Genomic DNA, 24,302 nt, shown 5'->3' on the forward strand with positions numbered 1-24,302 from the left:
CAGAAGAATGTTACCTTACTGAGTTCGGGGAACAGCTCCTGGACAGCGATGTCAAGCAACACGTACGTCATCTGTTATCGAACCAAAGGGTGTGACCAATGAAAGAGAAACGGCACAGTTAGCAGAAAGCGGGAGCATTTGAGGGAATGGCATCAGTACATTAGATGAGCATCTGGCGGTTCGTACCTGTTTGTTTAGCAGCGGCTGCTGAATGGCATTGAAAAGCATCTTGACGCCCTCGTACCTTGCTTCCTCACCGATACATTTCCCCACTAGATCTGAGAAACACCACACAACAGTTAGGGATATTATTCTATTATTTTATACAACAGTTATTTCTGGTTCTCGAATCTGATTGGCTGAGAGGCGTGCGATATTCTCCCAGTATCAGCACTGGAACCGTTTCATCGTTCGTATCACTCCGCTTGTGACGACTGTCATGGCGGTTTGAGCAAACTCACTATATTTTGTTATAATTACATACAACCGTTATTGTGTCATGGAATGGAGTTTTTTATTAGAGTTTTTAGGTGAGAATGTCGTTAATTGGGGGGGGGGGGGGGGGGGGGTTATTTTTGGGGTTATTTACCAAAAATAAAAGCCAGAAACAAATATCCTTAGGTGATATATTTTCAGTGTTGTAAATTAGAATAATTCACTAATGTTATCTAATATTATCAATAATATTATTAGTGTTTATTTGTTATTATTAGATTATATTAGCCAACAATATTGTCTTGCCATGGATCAGGCGTTCTGAATTTTGGTTGCTTGCTTTCTGGGCATACATTATTTTTGTAATTCTGATTGGTGATGCAAAAATACACACTTATTTTACACATAAATTATTTAGATTTGTTTTGATATTTAAAATGTCAGATTTACTAGTATTTGTCTTAAAGGGGGGGGGGGGGGGGTGAAATGCTATTTCATGCATACTTAGCTTTTTACACTGTTAAAGACTTGGATTCGCATCCTAAACATAGATAAAGTTTCAAAAACTAACGTTGGACGTTTGATGGAGTATTTCTGTGTCAAAAATACTCCTTCCGGTTTCTCACAAGTTTCGGAGAGTTTTTTTTGAGTATGGGTCGGCTTGACGTTAATAGAGCGGAAGGTCCTTGTATGGGCCGTACGGGCTCTTCTCTTCCGGTAGGGTGCGCGCGCGTGACTAGAGCGAGAGAGGAAATGCACGCCGTAAACAGTCTCTCAGCTGCAGATCCAGTCGTCGTTATAGCACGCGCCGCGCTCCACTTTATTCCTATGGGTGACGTCGAGCGACTTCAACGCTTCAGCACAGCATTCCGGGAAGGCAGCGCTGCATTTGAACCGATTTGAACGCAGAAATGACGGGAAGCTTCACAACATCGCGATTCAGTCGTGTCGCAAAAGTGGATCTCCACGGTCACTGCTTGACGGAGCGGTCCCAAACGATAAAGGTTCGGTCCTGCTTTGGAAGCAGCCGGTGAGTTAAACTGCTTCAAATGTCTGTTGTTGGCTATCGTCGCGTGAGTAAATGGACTGCTTTTTATATAGCGCTTTTATCCAAAGCGCTTTACATTTTTGCCTCACATTCACCCATTCATACACCGACGGCGATGTCAGCCATGTAAGGCGCCATCCAGCTCGTCGGGAGCAGCTGGGGTTAGGTGTCTTGCTCATGGACACTTCGACACTTGGTCAGGTGGAACCGGGGATTGAACCACCAACCTTTCGGTTTGTAGACAACCTACATGAACCACTGAGCCACTGCCGCCTGATGAGTAAACATCAGTAAACGACACGATCGTGTATAACGTTAGTTAATTTATCAATGGAGCATGCGATCTATGGTGTGTGTTTAAATACATTTGTTTAGCTGAGCACTATAGGTGTCAGTTTGTTTATTGTAAAACCACCCAAACATAAACCTAGCGTTCACACAAAGCGTGCTTCGTCATTCTAATGCGCTAACGTTACTCCATTGTTGTTCTGTATAACGTTACACTAGTCTGACGTGTAAAACCGTTTTGCTTGCTACTGCTAAGGTTTAGTCGCATACAATAGTCCATAAACCGAATCATGTCCTCATAAACTGCGAGTAAAGACACACAAATACAGTCACTAAATACAGTCCATACCACAGAGACGGACGTCCTGCTGTTGCTGTTTCTCCTGTTCAATTTATTTCAGCCTCCGGATCTGATTCTGGATCATATCTGTATTAGTTGAATCTGATTGATAGCCATGGTTTATTTAGGGTAACGTTTTCTTCTCCACGCATGACGATGTCAGCTTTCAGAAGCTCTCGTGCAGTAGCTGCGCATTCGTCATTCTTTAGCTCCGCCCACTCGATACGCCTCCAGCCGCTTGTTTTTTTCCGGAAAGACTTGGTACAGCCCATATTTATTTTATACATATAATAAAACTAAAGACTTTTCAGAGATATGAAGGATTTAATACTAACTCTATAGGCACTCGAGATTGACATGAGATTGACTGAAACTGAGTGTTTCACCCCCCCCTTTAAATCAAGATGCATTCACAAGATGCATGATATTTTTCCCCAGAAAACAAGATAAAATTAAGTGAGTTTTTGTTTAAAACAGGCAAAATGCCAATGGGGTGAGAAAAATAATCTTATTTCTGTTTGGGACGGAAACAAGAAACAAGAAACAAGATTTCAATCAGAAATAAGATTCTCACCCCATTGGCAGATCATTTTGCCTGTTTTAAGCAAAAACTCACTTCATTTTATCTTGTTTTCTGGGGGAAAATATCAAAATGAAGTATGTCATTATACTTAACTAGTGAATGCATCTTGATTTATAAATTGTTAGATATTTAGACTAGAAACAGACAAAAATTACTAAGTAAGAAGAGCATTTTTTTGCATTGTATGAGCTCTTACTGTACGTTGGAAGTGGATAAACATGAGATATAATTAATTTGGAGTTTATCAAACTGGCAATCTTTGGTCTCATTAATCAATTACTTGCTCCAGAGAAAAACGATTTGGGTTAATGCAGTAAGACCGTGATATTAAAATACCACATTCAATATACACCTTATTGATGTAGCATACTTTGTACAGGAAAGCAGATGAACAGCAAATATTAATGCGACACACTTTAACACGAGCGATAACTGCAGCTGTTCTGGGGTACCTGGCAGGTAGTTCATCATCTCCTCAAAGGTCTTCTTGGCGCGTCTCTGTTTGTCCTCAGCGGAGCGTTCCTCTGTGTTCTCACAGAAAACTGCATCTGTAGACGTGCAGGATTGATCATCTGATCAGTTGAAGTTCACAACTCTACCCATGATCCACAGCGGCACAATAACTAACTGCTTCAGATAGTTCTTCAGCTGTTTGTGCGTATCGCTTCAATATTTTATGCCCTTCTTCCCTCACTAACCTTTAATTCTTTTCTCCATATTTCTTGTGATAATTATTAAAGGCACAGTATGTAAGTTTCACCACTAGAGGTCACTTATTCAAATCAAAGGCATGGCTTGATGACACTGTGAATGAGAGTGGAATCATGGGAGTTGTAGTCTTGACTCTCTGATGGACTCCGACGAATGTATTAAAGTTTTATTAGCGCTACGGTGGTATGAAGCAGGACGCGCGAGAGCCCTTGAGAGTGAATGCTAATGAGAGAGACCTGCGCCAAACACCGTCTCTGAGCTTTTATTCTCCTTATGCTGCAGTCGCCGCTTGCGCTCTTTACGTTGTGTGTGTGTGTGTGGGGGAACGCAGTGCTGTTTTACACGCTTAAAACAATCATACTAAACTCATTTGAGTGTGTTGAGAGTTATGTTATTACGTTACTCTGTACGTTCGCTCAGTGGCTGCTATGAGAGACTTGTTGCATTTTGCAGTAAATCTAGATCAATATTAGAATATCACATTAATAAACACAGGATGATTAAATTACATTTTAACATATTGTATGATGGAGAAAGCTCTCTGATTATGCTGATATCTGATTAGCCTCTTGATAAAATAGAGTCGTCTCTGAGGTAAATACGTTACTCACATTGAACCAAAAAAACAACAGATTCAAACAATAAGACTAACCGTGTTGAGCTGTTTTCTGCTGATCGTCTGTCTAATAAAACACACACCATATTAAAGCGTTTTTGGTGTTTACACGGTTTCTACAACACTCAAGGGTAGCGCGGATATTACGTCATTAACACTGGGTAAAATAGAGGATTTCTCTGGATTTAAACATTATTTGTTAATAATAATAAAAATATTTGTTGATAATATAAGTGCACAGGTCAACAATAAAAATTTTCAAGTGGTTATTGGGTATGTCAATCTTAAAATCTTACATATTGTGCCTTTCATTTTAAAGGTTTGTTTAATCTGCTTTGTTCATAGTGTGATTTTTGGTTAAATGAATTGAATCCAATTCATAAAAATGTGAACTCCCTCTGTCAAAACCAGAAACCTTTGGCCCACTTAAAGTCGAACAAACTTAAAAACATGCTATAATTCCCCAAGAGGAAGTGCTAAGGGAAGTCAGAAAGTGTGTGTTTGGAATGCTGTCCTGAAATGCATGGCTCAGATAAGGCACTGATGGCGTGCCTCCAGGAAATAATTAACGCCATTATGTCTGTCTGTTCGGGTAAAAGTTCTGGTTTAATATTGTTCGGGACCATGGGCATTGGAAGCAAAATAAAAAAACAGTAGATGAGTAAATGCCATTTACATTAAGTACAAAATATGTCACCTTGTTTAGAGAATGTCTTCTAAATGTCTGGTTTGGCCAGACAAAAGTACTGACAACACAGAATCATTTACAGCAACAATAGTGTAAGGGTAAGATGGCATCTAGTTATGACGCAAATCGACCCGAGGTTCGAATCTGCCTTTTGCAGAACTCGCTCTTCTCCCTTTTCCCATCACATATCAGATCTGAAAGGCATTTATTTAAAATATATACATATTAAAATATTTAAAAAGTGAAAATAAAGCATCTTAACTTATAACAAGTGTTTATCGGTTACGGGTAGTGGTGTTCGATTCCAGGTTTTTTGGAGTCGACTCCGATTCCCGACTCCGACTGTAGGAGTCTACGAAATCGACTACTCAACGTTTACTTTACATCAATACAGGGTTAGAAGTCAGACAAAACTGCTGTTGTTACACACTTAAATTATTTCCTCCCAACACAAAGTCCTAAAATCCTCTTAATAAAACCGCACACTTTTAGCGTGGCCATCCAAATTAGCGATGACTTTTCGTGGCTATCAACATTTCTGTATCTATTATTAGGCCTACATAACCTAGGAAAAGTCGCAAAAAAAGGTGTTGTTGAGTGATGGCGCTAAACGCACATGATCGTCGTCTTAAAAGGTGAGTTAAAGATACTATACATAAAATAATGCACACTATTGATGCGTTTCTTCTTGATATTTTTATGATTTATGGTTAGCTTAATAGACACATGGGAAACCAAATCTATCTATACCATCAATTAAACTAAAGCTAGCACGGAGAAAGCCTATAATTACAAACTAAAGTCGCTGTGATTGTTTTTATTTCTAAAGTAAGCACTCAAATAAATGTGTGACAAAGTTTCTGCGACAGCTCTCTGACACGGTGCTTTTATTACGTCGGTGTATTACCTCGCGGCTCGCTTCATTTCACTCACTCCTTGCTTATAGTGCACTCAACTTCCATGCACTTTAGATGAGAGATTCAGTAAACAAGAGCGGTTTCGGACACAGCAACAGAGTCGACACCAGGAGTCGATTCCTGTACTGGAGTCGACCCCGACTCTGGGGCTATTCAGAGTCGAGGAATCCACTCTTTTGGAGTCGACTCCCCATCAGTTACGGGTAGGTAAACAGACGTGCTAAATTAGAAAGTGAGTGGGTCCAATGTCATTGGTCTTGAAAAGTGGTTTGGGTCTTGCCCACCCACCCACACACAATGGTGCTCGTGACACATTTAGGCAATATTTGTTTTGCAGGTTTTACAGTATGCATGTAAAAACTTAAAGAAATGCTTGAAGCACACAAACCTCGCAGCAGAGTGATGAGGGAGACGAGGCGATGCTCTTGCATGATCTGCTCTAATTTGGACTGTAAATAATGCCCGACGTACGCCTCTAGGGTCCTCTTCAAGAGAATACGACCTCCACTCAGAAAGTGATGCAGCCAATCAGGCATGCGGAAAACCACACGACCTGTGTCAAAAAAACAACACCATAAAACTCTCCACTAACAACTGTAATAATAATAATTATAGATTTTATTTATAATGCACTTTTCATTCCGAAGAATCTCAAAGTGCAACATTTTTTGAAAGTGTTTTAAATATTGAGTGTTCTTTGGAGGCGTCCAAAACCTATGAACTTTTGTCTTACTTAAACCACGAATACACTCAAAACAATTGTCTGGAATCGAGGGGTTTTGTGGTTAAAATTTAAAAAAGGAACGACTCCTTCACTCACGGGTCAATTTGACCCCATTAGGAATTAATAGAATGCTTCAGTACACATAGACAAACATATGCGCTCAAAATTCAAACTAAAACTGCTAAAATTTGACCAAAAATGATTTGATAATGTCTGCATGTAAATCTGAATACACTCTGAAGAGAAACTGAGTTTAGGACCCAGCGGAACAGCTCATCCGCTCCATATAGAGCTGTAGGAGTCATCAAATATCATCTTATATTATTATTTTCCATAAGAGGTTGGTAGACACACCTAATGTGAGATATTCTGAGCTGAATTAAAATGATTATGCATGAATTGTTATTTTGAAAGAATGTGCTTAAATTATTTTTCATTTGTTAAAAAATGTAGTAACTAAAAAAATAAAAAATAAAAAAATAAAATTGCATTAAAAAGTAAAGTTATTTAGACAATTTTTTAAAATTATTATTATTTTAATAACTTTTTTTGCACCATATATACACTACCGGGTCAAAAGAACTGGAAAAGTTTTAGAACAGTAAGATTTTTTATTGTTTTTAAAGAAGTCTCTTCTGCTCACCAAGACTGCATTTATGTTTTTAGAAATAAAAAAAACTGTAATACTGTGAAATATTATTAAAACATAAAATAACCGTTTTCTATTTAAATATATTTTAAATTATAATTTATTCCTGTGCTCAAAGCTGAATTTATCATCATTCCTCCAGTCTTCAGTGTCTCATGATCCTTCAGAAATCATTCTCATATGATGATTTGATGTTTAAGAAACATTTAAGATTATTATTAATGTTGAACCAGTTGTGTAAACATTTTATTTAAAGCTCCACTGTGTGATATTTTCCTCATCTAGCGGTGTAAAGGTATATGACCATCCAGTGAATATTAGCTTCTGTTCCTCTCAATTCTGATTTAGTTTTAACTTCTACGGTGGCTGATTTAGTCCAAGTTTAACATGGCAATCCCCCTCCTCACATTCGACACGGTGCCATCGAGTGTTAAAACGTGAAAGGCAAAGCTTGAATTTACGGGTATGTCCCTCTTTGGCTAATGTACTTTCAAGATGGAGGAGCAACATGGCGACCGGCATTCGAACCCCTCACCCGTATGGATTTTCAATGGCATATTATAAACTTACGAGAATACTTTATTACTTATAAGAAGTAAATATACATTAATGAGCACATAATGAGCACATAAAACAAGTGCTTTTAGCTAAGTATAAACTAAAAAAGTTACACAGTGTAGCTTTAAGATTCTTTGATGAATAGAAAAGCCGCTTGGACTACTTTTTATGTAACAAATTAATAAGATCAAACAGGTGAATAAAGTTTAATTTGTAGGTGAAATGCTCCATTAATAAGAATTTTTAAAAGGATTGTGTAGACCTTTTGTATTTTCTCTACATGTGTGTTAAACAATATAAGATTTTTCGAATTGTTTGGATCAGTAACCCCGAGTTAGCTTGAATTGCACTCACCTATGAACATCATATAGTCGTATGAACCATCAACCTCCATCAGCTCCATGAAGTAGTTCTGGTTATGTTTTCTCTCCACGCCTTCAGGTAGATTGGCATTGTTTCGGTACAGCTCATTGAACAGCTAAAATGACATGAGGACAAATTGTGTTTATGATATTAAAGATACACAGACAATATGACAGGTTGATTTCTTTATTCATTCATTTTAAATAATTTGTGATAATAAATGGATGGTATCTTTCAATGAAAGTGTACCAGTGATCTGTACAAAACAAGGTATAGCCCAAATATTATTTCCTCTTCACCTTCAGATATTTCTGATACGTTATTTTTGTTAATGTTTCAAAATTAAGACGTTTAGTTCTTATCAGTTATGAGGCTAGTACAAACATGATCAATGCTTAGAAAATTTAAGAATGACCATTTCAAATATCATGAAGAATTGTATGGAGTAATGTAAAGATTTAAGAGTCAAATTTGACTTTCCTTACTGTAAAGAAGCATTTTTCAAGCTTGGTACAGATATTTATGAAAAAAATGGGTTTTAAGCAGCTTTGTTTAGACTTTTTGTAGAGTATGCATGTGCTACAATGAATTTTATATTGATCAAGCAACCAGAAAACTATTTTTGTCCATATCAAATTCTCAGTTGTAAATTATTCTGAAACACTCTGTTACTATTACATTAGATAATATATTTTAATACATTACAGATATGTTATATTTGAATTCTGAAAGAGTATTTTTTTCTGAAAGAAATTAAAAGAATTATATTTTAGTTGTATTAGTTTTAAAGGGTTACTTCACCGCTTTTTCATATTAAACAATGTAATTCCCTTAACTAAAACGAGTTGACACACACCTCTCTCGTCTCAGTGTGTGCTCTTAATCTCTCTGACACGCAGTGATGATCCCTTTAATTTTACTGTCAGCTAGCCTTTATTTGTATATTTGTAGTTTTCATGTTAATTTGAGTTAATTATTTTAAGTTAGCCTAACTTTTGTCATTTTATTTAGGTTTATTTTAGTTTTAATTTGAGTTTGTTTCAGATTTATTTATTTGCAATTAATAATTTTAGTGTTACAACATAAACTTATTTCAGTTTATTGCCATGGTAACATTTCTAATTTTAATTCCAAATATTTTTAGTTGATGATAGGGGTGACCCCTAATAGCCGAAGATTCGGTGCATCGATATGCAGGACCGGATTCGACCACTGATCTCATGGTCGAATCTTTGCGGGTGTTATGAAACGAGGATCATACCATTTTGGCAATATGGGGGTGCTCAATATTAGTGTTATAAACACGTGTCGCGGCGCTGAGCGATAAACCTATTTTTTTTAGGTTTATTTATCAAAATGTTCTTTTATATATTTGTGTGATGTTCTGTGTTTCGATCGCGGCCTTTAAATGCTATGAGAGAACGGTTAATTTACGAATGTGTAGTGTATAGTTTTGATGACTTTATTAAAAGTGGTGTGTGTGTGCCGTGTGTAAAGTAAAATAAAAATAGTCTTAGCCTCCTGCTGACTAGTGTCCTGCCCTTCCCAACCCGTTTATACCGTTTATTTTTTTTCCGGTCTATGGTTTACACACACACAGATGATTCGACTATCGGTCGACCACAGAGAGATTCGAAAATTATGATTCGAATGTGTAAATCCTTAGTCGGGGACAGCCCTAGTTGATGACAATAAAATTGTTTCATACTGTAATTTTCCTCGATAATTTTTTTTTTGTAACACCTTTTCCAGAAAGTGATCCATTTATACAATATTTATTTAGTAGGGGGTTATGGAAAGTGGCTTTTTTTGAGTAGCAAACATACCTTTTTATTATTTTCTGCAGTGGGGCTGAGGATGGTGAGCTCGGGTCTGCTGGGTTTGGGTTTGGGGGATTCACAGGAACTGAAGAAAGACTGGATAAATGGCTCCAGGTTTTGCCCTTTCTAGAGAAATCAGCAGGAACAGACACAATGAGTCATATGAAAGTCATTCAATGCTTGTGAAATGTTGTGATCTTCTATCAGAAGATAGATGTGTGTTATTTCAACACATAATTGATAAAAAAAAATCTGGAGAAATAACTACAAAAATGTCACCAAACAGTGTGAACATCGTTACATTTGTAACCAAAATAAAACATTAAGACAAATACTAGTAAATCTGACATTTTAAATATCAAAACAAATCTAAATAATTTATGTGAAGTGTGTATTTTTGCATCACCAATCAGAATTACAAAAATAATGTATGCCCAGATGACAAGCAACCAAAATTCAGAACGCCTGATCCATGGCAAGACAATATTGTTGGCTAATATAATCTAATAATAACAAATAAACACTAATAATATTATTGATAATATTAGATAAAATTAGTGAATTATTCTAATTTACAACACTGAAAATATATCACCTAAGGATATTTGTTTCTGGCTTTTATTTTTAGTGAACACTGTTACAAAGATTCAAACAGCCCAACTAAAGCAAACACTGATCCCCATAATGGTGAGCAAACATTTTTAATAAAACATCAACATCTAAACCTCTGTTAATTCTCGTTAAGAGGTTCTGCTGAGATCTTGAGAGATGTATTGTCTTCTTTTATCTTCAGATGATTTCAGGCTGTGTGGCATTAGTTGTTGGGTTCATTAGTATGCTGTTGAACCAACATCACATTGTGCCATTACCATTGATTTTTAGAGGAAATTTCAACATTTTTCAGCATTAATTGCGGGTGCAAAAGTGATGTTAATTCAATGGAGTTGATCACATTAACATTTATTTAACATTGTTTTGAGGATTGCTTGCTATCTGGACCCACGACTTTCATTACGTCAAATTAGACTAGTCCTGCCCAAAAATTATAAAGTAATAAAGAAATTAGAGTAAAAATTAAAGCTTGGAAAACATCTGGGAAAAGAGAACCTTTTGTGGACATAAGAGTAACATCACTCATTTCACAATAAAAACATAAAAGATAAGCTGGACAGCATTCAGAGATCTTTATCATTTGCTGTCAGTACGACACTGATTAACCACCCCACATTTAACATTTCAGGGAGGCAACTCCCATGATAATACTAATACTTGGCACACACTTCTCAGGAGGCTTTTGACAGTGACATGGTTGAAGGCTGAAGTCCAAGTTTACTATCAAGAACATCTCCATGTATCCCAAACATAATGAGATATTGAAATGAAAGGAACTGTATGTAAGAAATGTATTTCAATGAATCATAAAATGGCCCTGATATGTGACTAGACATTAAGAAATTATGTTAATTTCAAATACTCATATCACTGACAACAGTAGTCCGGCAACAATATCGTCATTTAAAAGTTGTTTTTGCAGCCCTTAACTGATGTTGATGTTGACATGTTGTGTTTTGGCCTGACTCTCCGCCCTCCATCTATCGACCAATCATGAAGTCAGTAGTGTTTCGGCATCCGGGTTGCCAGATCTGCCTAGTTACCACAGCTGCAGATCTACACACGTTCCTGCTGATCCTGCAGCCAATCTGGCAACCTCGAGTCAGGGGGAGGGGGAGACACCGCTCTACAGGCATTTAAAAGTCACTAGAAGGTATGCTGTGGTATCTGGCACCAATATGTTAGCAGCAGATCCTTTAAAGGTGCGATATGTAGGGTTTGACCTAGTGGTTGAAATGGAATGGGTACTGCAGTCTAAATTCAAAATACTGGAGTTGTTTCCCCTGCCCCCTCCTCCTCAGACTCAACGCTCACGTTGGTGCCAAATTTGACGACAAGCATCAGGAACGAGCACAACTGACAATGAAAGCCACACTGTAAGTTGATCAATTGATTTATCGGCATTTTAATATGCTCTCATTCATAGAGAGTTTTTGATGGATGGTGAGGCTTTTTAGGTCGGGTAGAATCTGCAATCACTGACCCAATTTGTTTGCTATCTTCCATGGCATTAATACGCTGTGTTTTCTGCCAACTGGCAACCTGTGGTGTCGAAATACTACTGGGTAAACTGGCAGCGTGCGGTATCACAAAGACCAAAACAAAAAAAAGCAATCTGACTGGGAAAGCACTTCACTCCCCACGTTTATCAATGAGCCTTGGCCGCCCATGACCCTGTGGCCGGTTCTCCACTGTTCCTTCCTTGGAGCACTTTTGATAGATACTGACCACTGCAGACCGGGAACAGCCCACAAGAGCTGCAGTTTTGGAGATGCTCTGACCCAGTTGTCTAGCCGTCACAATCTGGCCCTTGTCAAACTCGTCTCAAATCCTTACGCTTGTTTAATTTTCCTCTCCCAACCACTAACAGTGGTGCCGTGATGATAATCAGTGTTATTCACTTCACCAGTCATAATGTTGTGCCTCATCATTGTATATGGCATAATTATGTATGACCCACAGTACGAGCTGTTCTTCCTTTTGAATAAGCTGTCTGTGGCGAAGGGGGTGTGGTTCTGCGAGGTCTGCAACGGGAGAGAGAGCTCAGAGCGAAGCGGCAGGTAAGTAGGTCAAGCACAGATGACGAACACCTGTTTCTGATTGCAGTTATTGGCAGGGAGAGAGCACGTTTGAGCCGCGGCCGGGAGAGAGTCGGGAGAGAGAGTTGGACTGGGACTTCGCATGCACAGCAGAGAAACTGAGAGACTGACACAGAGTCTGATTGAGAAGGAGCGATCCATATCGTGGAGAAACTGAGTTATCACACACACACGTGTGTTTGTTATTTGTTTTCAAAAGACTGAATAAAGAGAGCGAGTCCCAGTCAAAGCCGACCCCTGTCTTCTTCCTTCCTTCCATCAAAGAACCTCATTACACTGGTGCCGAAACCCGGGAAGGGAGACGATCGCCCCGCTGCTTCTCACACCACAGTGTCATAAATGACAGTCGTGTCAAACTAAAATTCGTCCACTCATCATCTGTGAAGTGGAGCAAGTTCTTGCTTCTGACTCTCATCCACAGACGGCTTGTTTTGGCCACGGGAAGATGCGTTTTTACTGCTTGATAAACTGCAAATAAGCAGCACGGCACAACGTGTGCTCGACGTCTCCTAATTAGGACCCAAAATAGATAAATGTTACATCTGCTCTTTAAAACAGAGAAAAGTAGCAATGGATAGTAAGTATGCGCCAACAGCTGGAAACTCTGTATATTCGTGCAATGAGCGTCAAAATATCTGATTTAAAGATTGGGACATAAAACCACACACGTCAAACCAAACACTTTATTTCGTGTTCATGTAAACACTACGTTTAGATTAATGAATCATAATTATTTCCTCATGTTTGCAACAAAAGTTGTCCATGGAAACTTAGCTAATGACTATTTAGCAACAACTAAGTATAAAGTCAAGTCAGCCAAAAAAGTTGCTTCACAGTAAGGTGGAGAAGTTACTATATATGTTGTGTAGCACATCCTGTGCAGACCTCAACTAAGCAGAAGTCTGCATGGCAGCTGTGCATGCAAAAAAAGACCAGCTGGTTATCATTGCATTTGGAGTAAAGTGGAAACAAATCCTTACCTCTTTCATTAGCTTTCCTGGGACAGACTTGAATATCTTCCCTGCAGAGAAAAGCAAAGTAAATTCATTGAATTCAGAGTCCACTTTTCCATGTTTTATAGTCTTTTCAGTGTTATAAAACATTTCAAAATGCACTGAAGTGTTTTTGGCCTCGGTTTCTTAATCAAACCCCTCGTTCCAAGAATTGCATATTTGGATTTCCTCTCGAATTCCTAGCAGATGCTGTCAAGTTCTGTCCGAATGCATATGGGACACGTGGGATTGTATTTAAGGATGTTGAGCTGAGTTTCTCACGGACAGGAATAAAGAACCAAGAGTTAATCTAGCCATCTGTGTGTTTTATGTCAATGTCAAGCACTGTAAAAAAACTCCTCTTAACTCTTTCCCCGTCAGCGTAAAAAAGAAAGAAAAGTCGCCAGCTGCCAGATTGTTTTCTTTCATACCCGAACATGCAATATATCAAAAGAACAGAGCTTAACAAATAAAGTTTCTTCAAGCTTCACGCATTGTTTTTAAATCAACACATGAATGTGGGCAAGTTTTATTAAAAAGCTACATTTTCAGCGAAACGCTAAGAGAATCACGTTTTTGTCTAAGACTAAGATATCCAGACGGGGTTCAGAGCGATGCTCAAACACAGATCGAGTCCATTAACACACCTAAAGCTTCACAACATAAGGACGTAGCCATCAATTAAGAGAAAGGTTTTACACCATAGTCTGCTAGTTTATGTGAAACTTTCTCTCTTTCTGCTGAGAAACGTCCAAACAGTTGTCCTCTCAGATAATGTTTAACTCACGTTGTCTGATTGATTAATGGACTTCCTGAATATTCTCCAAACACATTTTTTCTTCCCACGACTGACTAACTATCTAGCAAGTCTACGAGCCAACTTCATCAGCCTGGAAAGCCTTTTATGCACTTCTGACATTTGATCAGATAAGCAACATTTGATGCTGTTAAAATAGCTTTTCATATTCATATGTGTCCAATCAGCTGAATTGTATATTAATATATTTTAGGGCTACAATGAATAAAATTAGGCCAATAACTTACAGTGGCCTTAAAAACTATTCGGACACTTATACAAGTCACAGTTAAAAGACAAAATAGCACTGCATCAGATGACAAACAGTGTCATTTTAAACAAAGACACGCACATTACAAAAGCAGCCACAATTATTCAAATAAATATAGATCAAAAATGAAATGACTGTGCCATTTTGTAGGTAAAATATTATGGTTTTCTGTGATGAACTAATTTACACAGCAGAAAATTCTCTAACATCATAAAGCATAGATGACATTTGGTTTAAATATTTTATCTCATGATTGTCTGAGTGTCATTAAATTCTCCAAATGTAAATTACTGGAATAAATGCTTATTGTGATTATTAATATTGTTATTAAACATAATTATTGGTAAATAATTGGTTAATTATTTTGCAGAACTCCAGGACTTTATACGCTCACTGAGCAATTCATCACAATAACTTTGTAATTAATGTGATTATCTAATCAGTCAATCATGTGGCATTAGAACAATGCATAAAATCATGTAGAGATATGGGTCAGGAGCTTCAGTTATGTTTGCATAAAAATTTAATATCAGTGATTTGGACTTTGGCGTGATTGTTGGTGCCAGATGGCCGGAGTGTTGGATGCTAGATGTTGAATATCCAAAGTTTGTCAGAAACGTAGAAACTTGCTGGTGTGTCTGTGTCTGAACACTGGAAAAAGCTCTAGTCCTTAATGTCTTTAGGTTATTAAGTTCATGATGCTTAAATCTTGAATTCCTTGAACAACCCAAAGCACATGGAGATACCGGGAGCAATAGACCTCGATCAGGGGATTATGGGTAATGTAGTACACCATATGGTAATGTCAGTTACTTGGGTTTGTGAGAAACATAGTACAAAGAAAATAAAGGAGGGGAAAAAAAGAAACAAATAGATCAGTTTACAACAGACGCCCCCAAATACTGTTATTGCTTAATTTCAGGTAATGGGATCCACTTAAGGGTTACTTCAGCGATTAGCATATGGCTTTGTATCAGTAGAAACCCTGGAGTATATTCAAATTATTGTGCTTTCCCCCCTTATATCCCCCTGAGACAAGAGACTTATGCATTTTATTTCTGGAAAAATTCCTCCTATGATGCAAATTGATGATTTTTGCATCATAGGAGGAATGTTTGCCCAAAGGCTAAAGACTACAGCCAGCAGAGGGAGCCATTTCTGCATGTTTTGAACTCGCGCATGGAGGATGGGAGATTACACTCAGCTTGCAGGGAGAGCTCAGCTCAGCTACAGGCACTCATTTAAACGGAGCTATGGTGTGCATGCAATGTAAGTCTTTTAACTTCTCAAATTAATTTCTATGAATGTTAAGCTTGCAAAGGCATGAACTGAAAAGCGCCAGACTGAACTCGCGTTGTGAATGTATGCCGCGAGTGTAGTCGCTATTACCTCAGCTCTCATCACTCCTGCAGTCAGTGCTCAGTGCTGTCTGTGATACTCGCGCGGTGACTCACTCATTATATTGAACAGACACGTTCAGTTTTTAATTGTAGTGTCTTCTCTAACTCAGTCACAGTAATGAAGTTGGTGGCGTTGGGGAATGGCACAGGGCAGCGAAGCATTCTGGGAATTGTAGTCTTTCATCCCCATGGGACAAAAATACATTTTCTGTCTTTTCTCAGTCTAGAAGACACCAAATTCAAAAATAATTTCACATTTCTACTGCATTGATGACCCAGTTTAAATACAGATTCATCTTCCCAGCGCTGAAGTACCCCTTTAGCATCTAGACATACATACGTTTTTCCATTAATAACACTGCTCTATACACGATTTTCCTAACTAGGTAGAAGGCGTACTACCCTGCCAATAGACCATGATGCCCTTGGGAGTTGAGGGTCAATGACTAACACTACAGCGGAGTCATTTAGATTAGGAGTTAGGAGTTAGATTAGGAGTTTATTCGAAACTATCCACCAGGTCAGCAGCTTCATCAATAATGGAATAGAGAAACTCCTAATCTAACTCCTAACTCCTAATCTAAATGACTCCGCTGTAGTGTTAGTCATTGACCCTCAACTCCCAAGAGCATCATGGCCTGAAAATCAGGAAATTCATGTTAAAGCAGTGGAGATTGTTATTAATGGGAAAACGTATGTATGTCCAGTTGCTAAGTTGATCCCATTACCTGAAATTGTGCCATAGCAATGACTGTATTTGGGGACGGCTGTTACTTGGGTTTATTATTTATGGACCTTGATCAGGGGATTATGGGTAATGTGGTATAACATATAGTAATGTCAGTTAATTGGGTTTGTGAGAAACATAGTAATATACTACAAAGAAAATAAAGGAGGAAAAAAAAAAGAAACAAATGGGTCAGTTTACAACACTGAGCACCAGAGGAACTCAGTCCCGGGAATAACTAGGATTCCGAAACCACCCGCAAATAACCAATGGGCCAATTTCGCTTATCCTAAAATAATGCACAATTTTGGGTAAGCTGATCTAGTTGGCTCTGATGCTGCTTTAATATCTCCTTAATAACTCAACCAATTCTGGTCTGACAATGCAGAACGACTGCAGTCCCAACTACTTGTAGACATTGCCTCAAATTCCTAATAGGAACATTGCTGCATCACATACAGATCGCTTAAGCTCCCTACGAAGGACACGGTTACAAACATTCTCCAAAAACTGATCACACAGAAGTGTGTCAGCATTAAACAAAGGAATGCATAGAATATCGCCTGCACTGCTAAAGACAACCCATGGTAATTATTTGATACAGTGGCTAAATTCATGAGAAATACAGCTTTAACAAGTTCAGACATTTCCCAACCGCACAGCAGCAATTATGTTTAGTAATAATATGATAAATATAACCATGCAATCATCTACTTCAGACAGTGCACTGTGGATTCCAATAATGTTTATTATGGGAGAGTAAGAATTGTCTAAACTTGTTAAAGGGGTGATGAATTGAGAAATCAACTTTCCCATGAACCTTTGATACTGGTAATATAACCATATATATGAAAACTTCCTTGTTAGTCAAAGAAAAGCTTTTATAGACACCAGGCCCAGAGAACGATCGTGACGTCATCTAGTGGCGAAACTCCGCCTCTACAGAATAATACGCACGTGTAATTCAGTAGCCCCGCCCACAGACTTATCGGATTACGCTAGCCAGCAGTAATAAAAGAAGATAGCAAGATATTGTGGAAGAACAGTCGCTGCATTATGCCTGGCTCACACTACAGGAGTTTTAGGCTGATTTATGCCTGATTTTCCCCTCACGAGACTCGAGAATTTTTTTTTTCCAGGACTCGATCGGTTCCGATGTTCGCCGCAGATTATTTGGTAATGTGAGGCGTTCACAGATCAAATCTTGCACCTCCCGATCTGCTCTCACGCAAATCGGGCTCGCCCCGATCATATCAAACAAGTTCGATATATATCGGGATGAGCAAGATTGTAATAACGTCTGTACTGCCACAATAGCCAATAGGAAACAAGTCTACAACGAGACAGACATTTCGAAATGGCGACCGCGAGTTGAGTTGCCGTAGTTTGCTGTAACGTTAGCTCTGAGAGAGAGAGAGAGAGAGAGAGAGAGAGAGAGAGAGAGAGAGAGAGAGAGAGAGAGAGAGAGAATATCAGCATTTCTTGTTTTTCATTTGACAGCACAAATCTACACTGTAACAGTGACGATCGCTTTTGAACTAGGCAGCGGTAAACATTCTAGCACACTAGTGTGACCTAGCCTTTGTGCAGGGTTCGCCTAAAATACTCAGAAATAAGAAAACAATAAATGACAGTCGTCTGAACGTTCCTTCACTTTATTCTCGGTCACACACATAATAACTAGCTTGAAAAACCCGGTACACTCTAGTACAATTATACTATACAACTATACGGCAAGCCCCGAGGGGAAAAATACATTGCAAACACACACACACACACACACACACACACACACAACGAGCGCCAGAACGACAGGATCAAATAAGGTCAATAATATTACCTCCATTTCTCGCTGAAGAACTGACAATCCATGTTGAGCCCGTCTCTCCAACCATTTTCTAATCCACACTTGTTTATTCTTACACTTTTGGTTTTTTTTCACAACAAATGATCATTATTGATACAGCAAGTTGTCATGTTACAGTAGTAGGCTGATCCGTTTTGTTTTCCCGCTTACAATCTGCTGCATAGATCACGTGACGCACTTTCTCTGGCACGATAATCTTAATAATATTTTGTAGTGTGTGATGCTCCTCGATTTTCATATCTTGTAGTGTGAGCATGTTTAAGATTTGAGTTAAGAAAATCTGCAAAGATTCTCCTGAAGTGTGTACTGCAACCAGATTTTACAATCTGATAGGATTTTAAAACTCCTGTAGTGTGAGCCAGGCATAAGCTTCTTTTGGATCCTAATATTAGGAATGTGTGATACTTTCACACGTGTGATTGCAGCTCACGTGGGGAAGACCGTTTGTGTGTTCACTTCATTTTACCGCGGAATCGTTTGTAAAAAAGACATTGTGCAGACACAATGTTGTACCTTCTTTATTGGATCCGACAGGAATGGTGCAACAAACTCATGTGAGTAAAACGTCTTTTTTATATGTAATAGTAGTTCCGGGGCTATGTGTTTTCCAGACGGGCTTTAGTGAAATAATTCCTTTCTTGACCTGGGTGCGCGCATACACACGTGTGTTTGTGTGTTTGCGCTTATATTCACCGATCATGTGGGCCATTTAATACAGAAATAATATTCCAATCAATCGCGGGTGGATGAGAAATAAATCATTGTGTTTGATTGATAAAGATGTGTACGAGCGCTGTGAGAGAATCATTCCGGTTGCCGCTTTCAAAACAATCTCTCCCTCTTGTGAACTGAACTGAGAAGAGGAGCTGAAGCTCATTTAATATGCAAATCTTATCCAATCCTAGCTGTTGGCGTCTCCAGTGACACGCCCATCAAAACCCAGCGTTTAGGAGAGAGCCTCAAAACCAGTGTAGAAAATAGCCAATTACTTAAGACGTTTGTGTGGTTTTTAAATTCAAAAACATCATAACTAATAAGTTGACCTCAGACAAAAGTTTAACAAAATAAAAAAGCCAGTTCATGACAATTTTAAATCATCAAAATCAAAACATGCATCTTCAACCCTAAGCTACTGAAAGGGATCCAGAAGTCATAGATCCTCTTCTTATTATTAATTCATCAATTTCATTAGGATATGTCCTAAAAACATTCAAGCTGGCTGTTATAAAGCCTCATTTAAAAAAAAAACAATAAAAAAAAAAGTTTATCCTAGAAAATGTTAACTACAGAGCAATCTTGAATTTCCCTTTTCTGTAAAAAATACTAGAAAAGGCAGTATCCTCACAACTATGATCCTTCTTAGAAAGAAACTGTATCTGGAAGGATTTCCAGTCAGAATCTCATTAGTCACAAATGATTTGCTCATTATGGCTGTATTTCTCTATTAGTGACACTCAATCTAAGAACTGCATTTGATACTATCGACCACACCATTCTTTTGAATAGACTGAAATTATGTTGGCGTTATTGGAATTGCATTGGCATGGTACAAATCAAACTTATCTGACCGTTATTCATTTGTAGCAGTAAATGAAGACATATCACATGAAATCAAAAGTTCAGTGTGGAGTACAGAAAGGCTCAATCCTAGGACCGCTGCTTTTCACCCTGAACACGCTATATCTTTAAAAACAAGCCGACTAATTGTCCAATGCCTCGCCTTCCTGTTGTTTTCTAAAGAAGAAAGCTTCCAATGATGGTACGCATGACTGAAAATGTTTCTGCAAGATAGACATTTTACAGGCTTCTTCCTTTCATCTAAAGAACACGTAATCTCCCCTCTAGTTTCCTCCTCTAAATGGTCAAAGTTCACAGTCATTTTTTTTGCTACATGGAGCCAGTGCTTGACAGTCAGGTCGCTACTGGGCATTCCCACTACTGGCCTAATAATGCTTAATAATGTTTAAAAATTACAGTGGTTAACAATTTCTGATGTCATACCATGTTGTTGGCATTGAATCAGTTTTATTTCTGCTAGAAATAAACATTATAGATGGAAGGATTACATATGAATTTGAAAGTTTGGCCTATCTCGGACATAAACACCAGACTATTTAATCTGCTGGTTAAAATGGTTTTTAGAAGAATCCAGGATGAATTAAATGTTAACATTATTTGCAAGGCAAAATCATACACTTAATTAAAAAATAATAATAAAAAATAATGAAATAAAATTGGTAAAAATGCTTTTTTTTTGCTGTTTGCCAATTCCCTTTAAATACCCAAATCAGAACAAAGAACCATAAATTCAAACCAATGTAAACTTGCTGGCCTAAAGTGGAGTACGAAATGACATCTGCGAGCGATATTAGCAGGGGAACGGTATACATCAGAAGAACAGGATCCTCCCGAGTTTTGAGGTCTACTCTACTGCTGTGGGAATGAGACCATCTGTCCAATCGCACCAGATGATTGTGGATTTCCAAGCTATGAGAAATGTAGTGAATAAGCATTTTACATGAAACTTTGGTTCTTTGAGTAAACTTTCGGTTACCTGGGCTAGGTCAGGAAAGGGGGCGATGTGAAAGAGGGGGCAGAGAAGATTGGGCAAATGGCTTTCTGTGCCCCTGCTTTGTTATCTCTTCCTCAGGAATGTAGATTTATCGTTTATTGCACGCTGTCTGTTCACTCGAGAGTTCCTGAGCTCATGCTTTAATAGGCTAACACACACACACACACACACACACACACACACACACACACACACACACACACACACACACACACACACACACAAACACACACAAACACACACAAACACACACACAAACACACACACAAACACACACACAAACACACACACAACACACACACACACACACACACACACACACACACACACACACACACACACACACACACACACACACACACACACACACACACACACACACACTCTCTCTCCTGGGACTTTCACACAGTACAGTTTAAAGACTCAGAACGCTGCCAAAAAAAACAAACAACAGCCGTTGAGCAGCAGTTCTGCGGTCGGAAATGCCTTGTAAATTAGAGAGGTCTATTAGCCACACTAGTGTGAGCTAACCAAAAGGCTACCTTAACTCAGATACACACTCTGTGTAATTGTGGATTGGGTTAAAATAGCTCACTCTCATGAATAAATGCAGAGGACTGGCTGACATAGAATCATGCTGGCAGCCAATCACACGCTCCGAAGGCACGATTCTAACTCACATTCTGTGACATTGCTTCCACTTCGCTTTTCAACTCAAGAACGAAATTGCTCAGAAAAACCCAAATAACAAATTTCCACCAAATTTATGAGTGCTTTTAATGTTCTCAGTGAGGTGCAGCCTGATCTCTAAAAATGTGTTTCGGGGTTTTATGACCCTTTAAATGGCAGACCAGAGATGTTTGAAGGGCGGAGAACTGGAGCAACAGACCCTTCTGTTGACTTAATTTTGCCGTTTGTGGTTATCTTGATGTTGTAATATCGCAAAGAAATCATTTTTAGTTCTCTTTTAAAAGAATATATTTAACCCAAACATGTGAGTAATTTTGTGTCAATAATTTTTTACTATATTTCTTTTCTTTTGGAAGCTGTAGGAAGGTGGTTTCCTTTATACACTCTAAAAAATTCTCGGTAAAAACAACCCAATGTTGGGTCAAATATGGACTAACCCAGCGATTGGGTTGTCTTAAGCAAATATTTAACCCAACTGCAGGATTAAAACAACCCAATCGCTGGGTTAAAACAACCAAATTGCTGGGTTAGTCCATATTTGACCCAACATTGGGTTAAAACAACCCAACATTTTTTAGAGTGTACGTTTTATTTCTGTAATTCTTTTTTTACTTCCATTAGTTTATTTATTGTAGACGGTTTTCAGCAGTCAGTAAATGTTTTGTTAGTTATGTTGGCCTTATACTACATTGCTGTTGAAAGCTTGAATCTGATTGGCTGATGAACGTTCTAAGGTGTGCCATTATTTTCAGGGCAATGCACGGCTAAAGTAGTTCCAGCAGGTCTTGACCGCATTACAGCTCCATATCACTCCGCCAAATGATTTCAGTTATTTCAAAGCTCCCGACAACAGCAAAAGAACCAAAAACCACAGCGACACTGAACAAGCAAAGAAATATAGTATACAATAGGATAAAAACAACAACTTATTTCAATTTTTTTTGCCACAAAATTATGTTTTATTACATACGGTATTATTATGTTTATTATGTACGGTTTCTCCCACTCAGTACGGACACATCTGCACAGAAATGTGTACTCAGCACTGCTAGTTTATCTTAATTTAAAAGCTACATGACATTTCTCACTAGCGAGGTAATAACGGCGGTGTTCTTGAAGCAGATAAACTTACATTTAACACTGTAAGTGGAGAAGCTGCTTCCGAGCACTGATGAGAGACGCACAGACTGAGGTAATACACTCTCTCTCTAATAACTGCATTAATAACTGCATTAGTCAGCTATCAATGGCTCAATCCTCCGTTACAAGCTCTAAAATTTAGTTTTTGTATTAGCAGCGGAGGCTTGGGATGAGATGCATGAGAAATTAGTCCTACTTGAGCGTTTTAAGGACAAAAACCTGAAAAATGTCCCGAAATATATCACCTGAACAGTGTTTTGAGGCATGGAAACCGTAGTATAAGCGTAATAATTGACTCTTGAATTCTTCACAAATAACGCACACCACATTACCACCTCGGGTGTGCATTATCTTTCTAATAATTCAATTATTTCTTACTTGAAGTTCTGTTGGCTTTCTTGTGTTAGTAAATTTTATTTAATTTTGCATCAACAATGGTGTCATGTCTAAACCAGCAGAAGGGAATAATTTCATCATCTCTCTCGACTTGGGATGAACATAACACATCTCATAATGCTGGCATGTGGAAACTTGCAGCAGCAGGGATACAGCAACCGTTGACTATGTCAGGTTCCCCTTCTGTCAGCCAAAAACAGAAAACTGAGGCTGCAGTGTGCACAGCTTTGCCAAAAACGGAAAGACTGGAAAAACAACCCGAGCTGATAAATCCATGGTACTTTAATCCATGTCCTTTACTTGCAATGTGTGAACAGTCCAAACTGGTAGTAGTGATGTAATGGTGTAAGGGGAATGTGCCAATGTCTTGGTATACTTTAAGCCCATTAAACCAAATCAGTCATCACTCGAATGGGTAACACTAAATGTTAGATGTGTTTAACTACCATGTACTTGCATAAAGAAAATGTTAGGCATAATGTACTTATTGTGTGTTCCTGTTGTATCGCAAAACACTTCTGCTACTGAGGGGGGACACGGGTAAGGTTAAGGACAGATTTTGGGGTCAGGTTAGGTTTAAGGGAGGGTTAAAGATTAGGATAAGGGTCAACAAATTGCTGTAATTACGTGGCGTTTTTTTAAAAACATTTTTTATAGAAGTACAATGAGAAAGCATTTACACAATTGTATCAAATGACCCAGTTAGTACATAGTTGTAAGGTACTCGGCCCGGTAAACTAAATACATAACACACAGATGATAATTATAACTAACCAAAGTTACACAGCAAATTGATTTGGCTATGTTTGGCATAATTTCATAACGTTATAGTTTCATTTAACTGAAATATGAATGCTACTATAAAGCAAAACTGTGTACATGTGTTTATTTCATGTTGTACAAACTTCTTATACTTTTATAATGGCTAACACAAATTATTTGATTGTTATTGATCAATAAGTCATATTTTATATGAATAACATGCCAGATTTGGTATTGA

At 38.2% G+C, this 24,302-nt stretch overlaps 1 protein-coding gene across 3 annotated transcripts in view; it reads right to left on the reverse strand.

Moving 5' to 3' along the window:
• Window positions 1-24,302, reverse strand: part of snx14 (sorting nexin 14) — a 68,129-nt gene that overhangs the window by 549 nt on the left and 43,278 nt on the right. For 2 of the 3 annotated variants that reach the window (XM_067416766.1, XM_067416765.1), the window contains 7 exons: window positions 13,432-13,472; window positions 9,747-9,866; window positions 7,912-8,035; window positions 6,015-6,179; window positions 3,147-3,242; window positions 187-278; window positions 15-71 (listed from right to left, as the gene is read on the reverse strand). In XM_067416766.1, coding sequence (XP_067272867.1) covers window positions 15-71; window positions 187-278; window positions 3,147-3,242; window positions 6,015-6,179; window positions 7,912-8,035; window positions 9,747-9,866; window positions 13,432-13,472 — 695 coding nt within the window. The remainder of the gene's footprint in view (window positions 1-14; window positions 72-186; window positions 279-3,146; window positions 3,243-6,014; window positions 6,180-7,911; window positions 8,036-9,746; window positions 9,867-13,431; window positions 13,473-24,302) is intronic. The other variant, XM_067416764.1, reaches the window with a different exon arrangement.

Source organism: Pseudorasbora parva, chromosome 15, assembly GCF_024679245.1.
Source record: "Pseudorasbora parva isolate DD20220531a chromosome 15, ASM2467924v1, whole genome shotgun sequence".
NCBI lineage: Eukaryota > Metazoa > Chordata > Actinopteri > Cypriniformes > Gobionidae > Pseudorasbora > Pseudorasbora parva.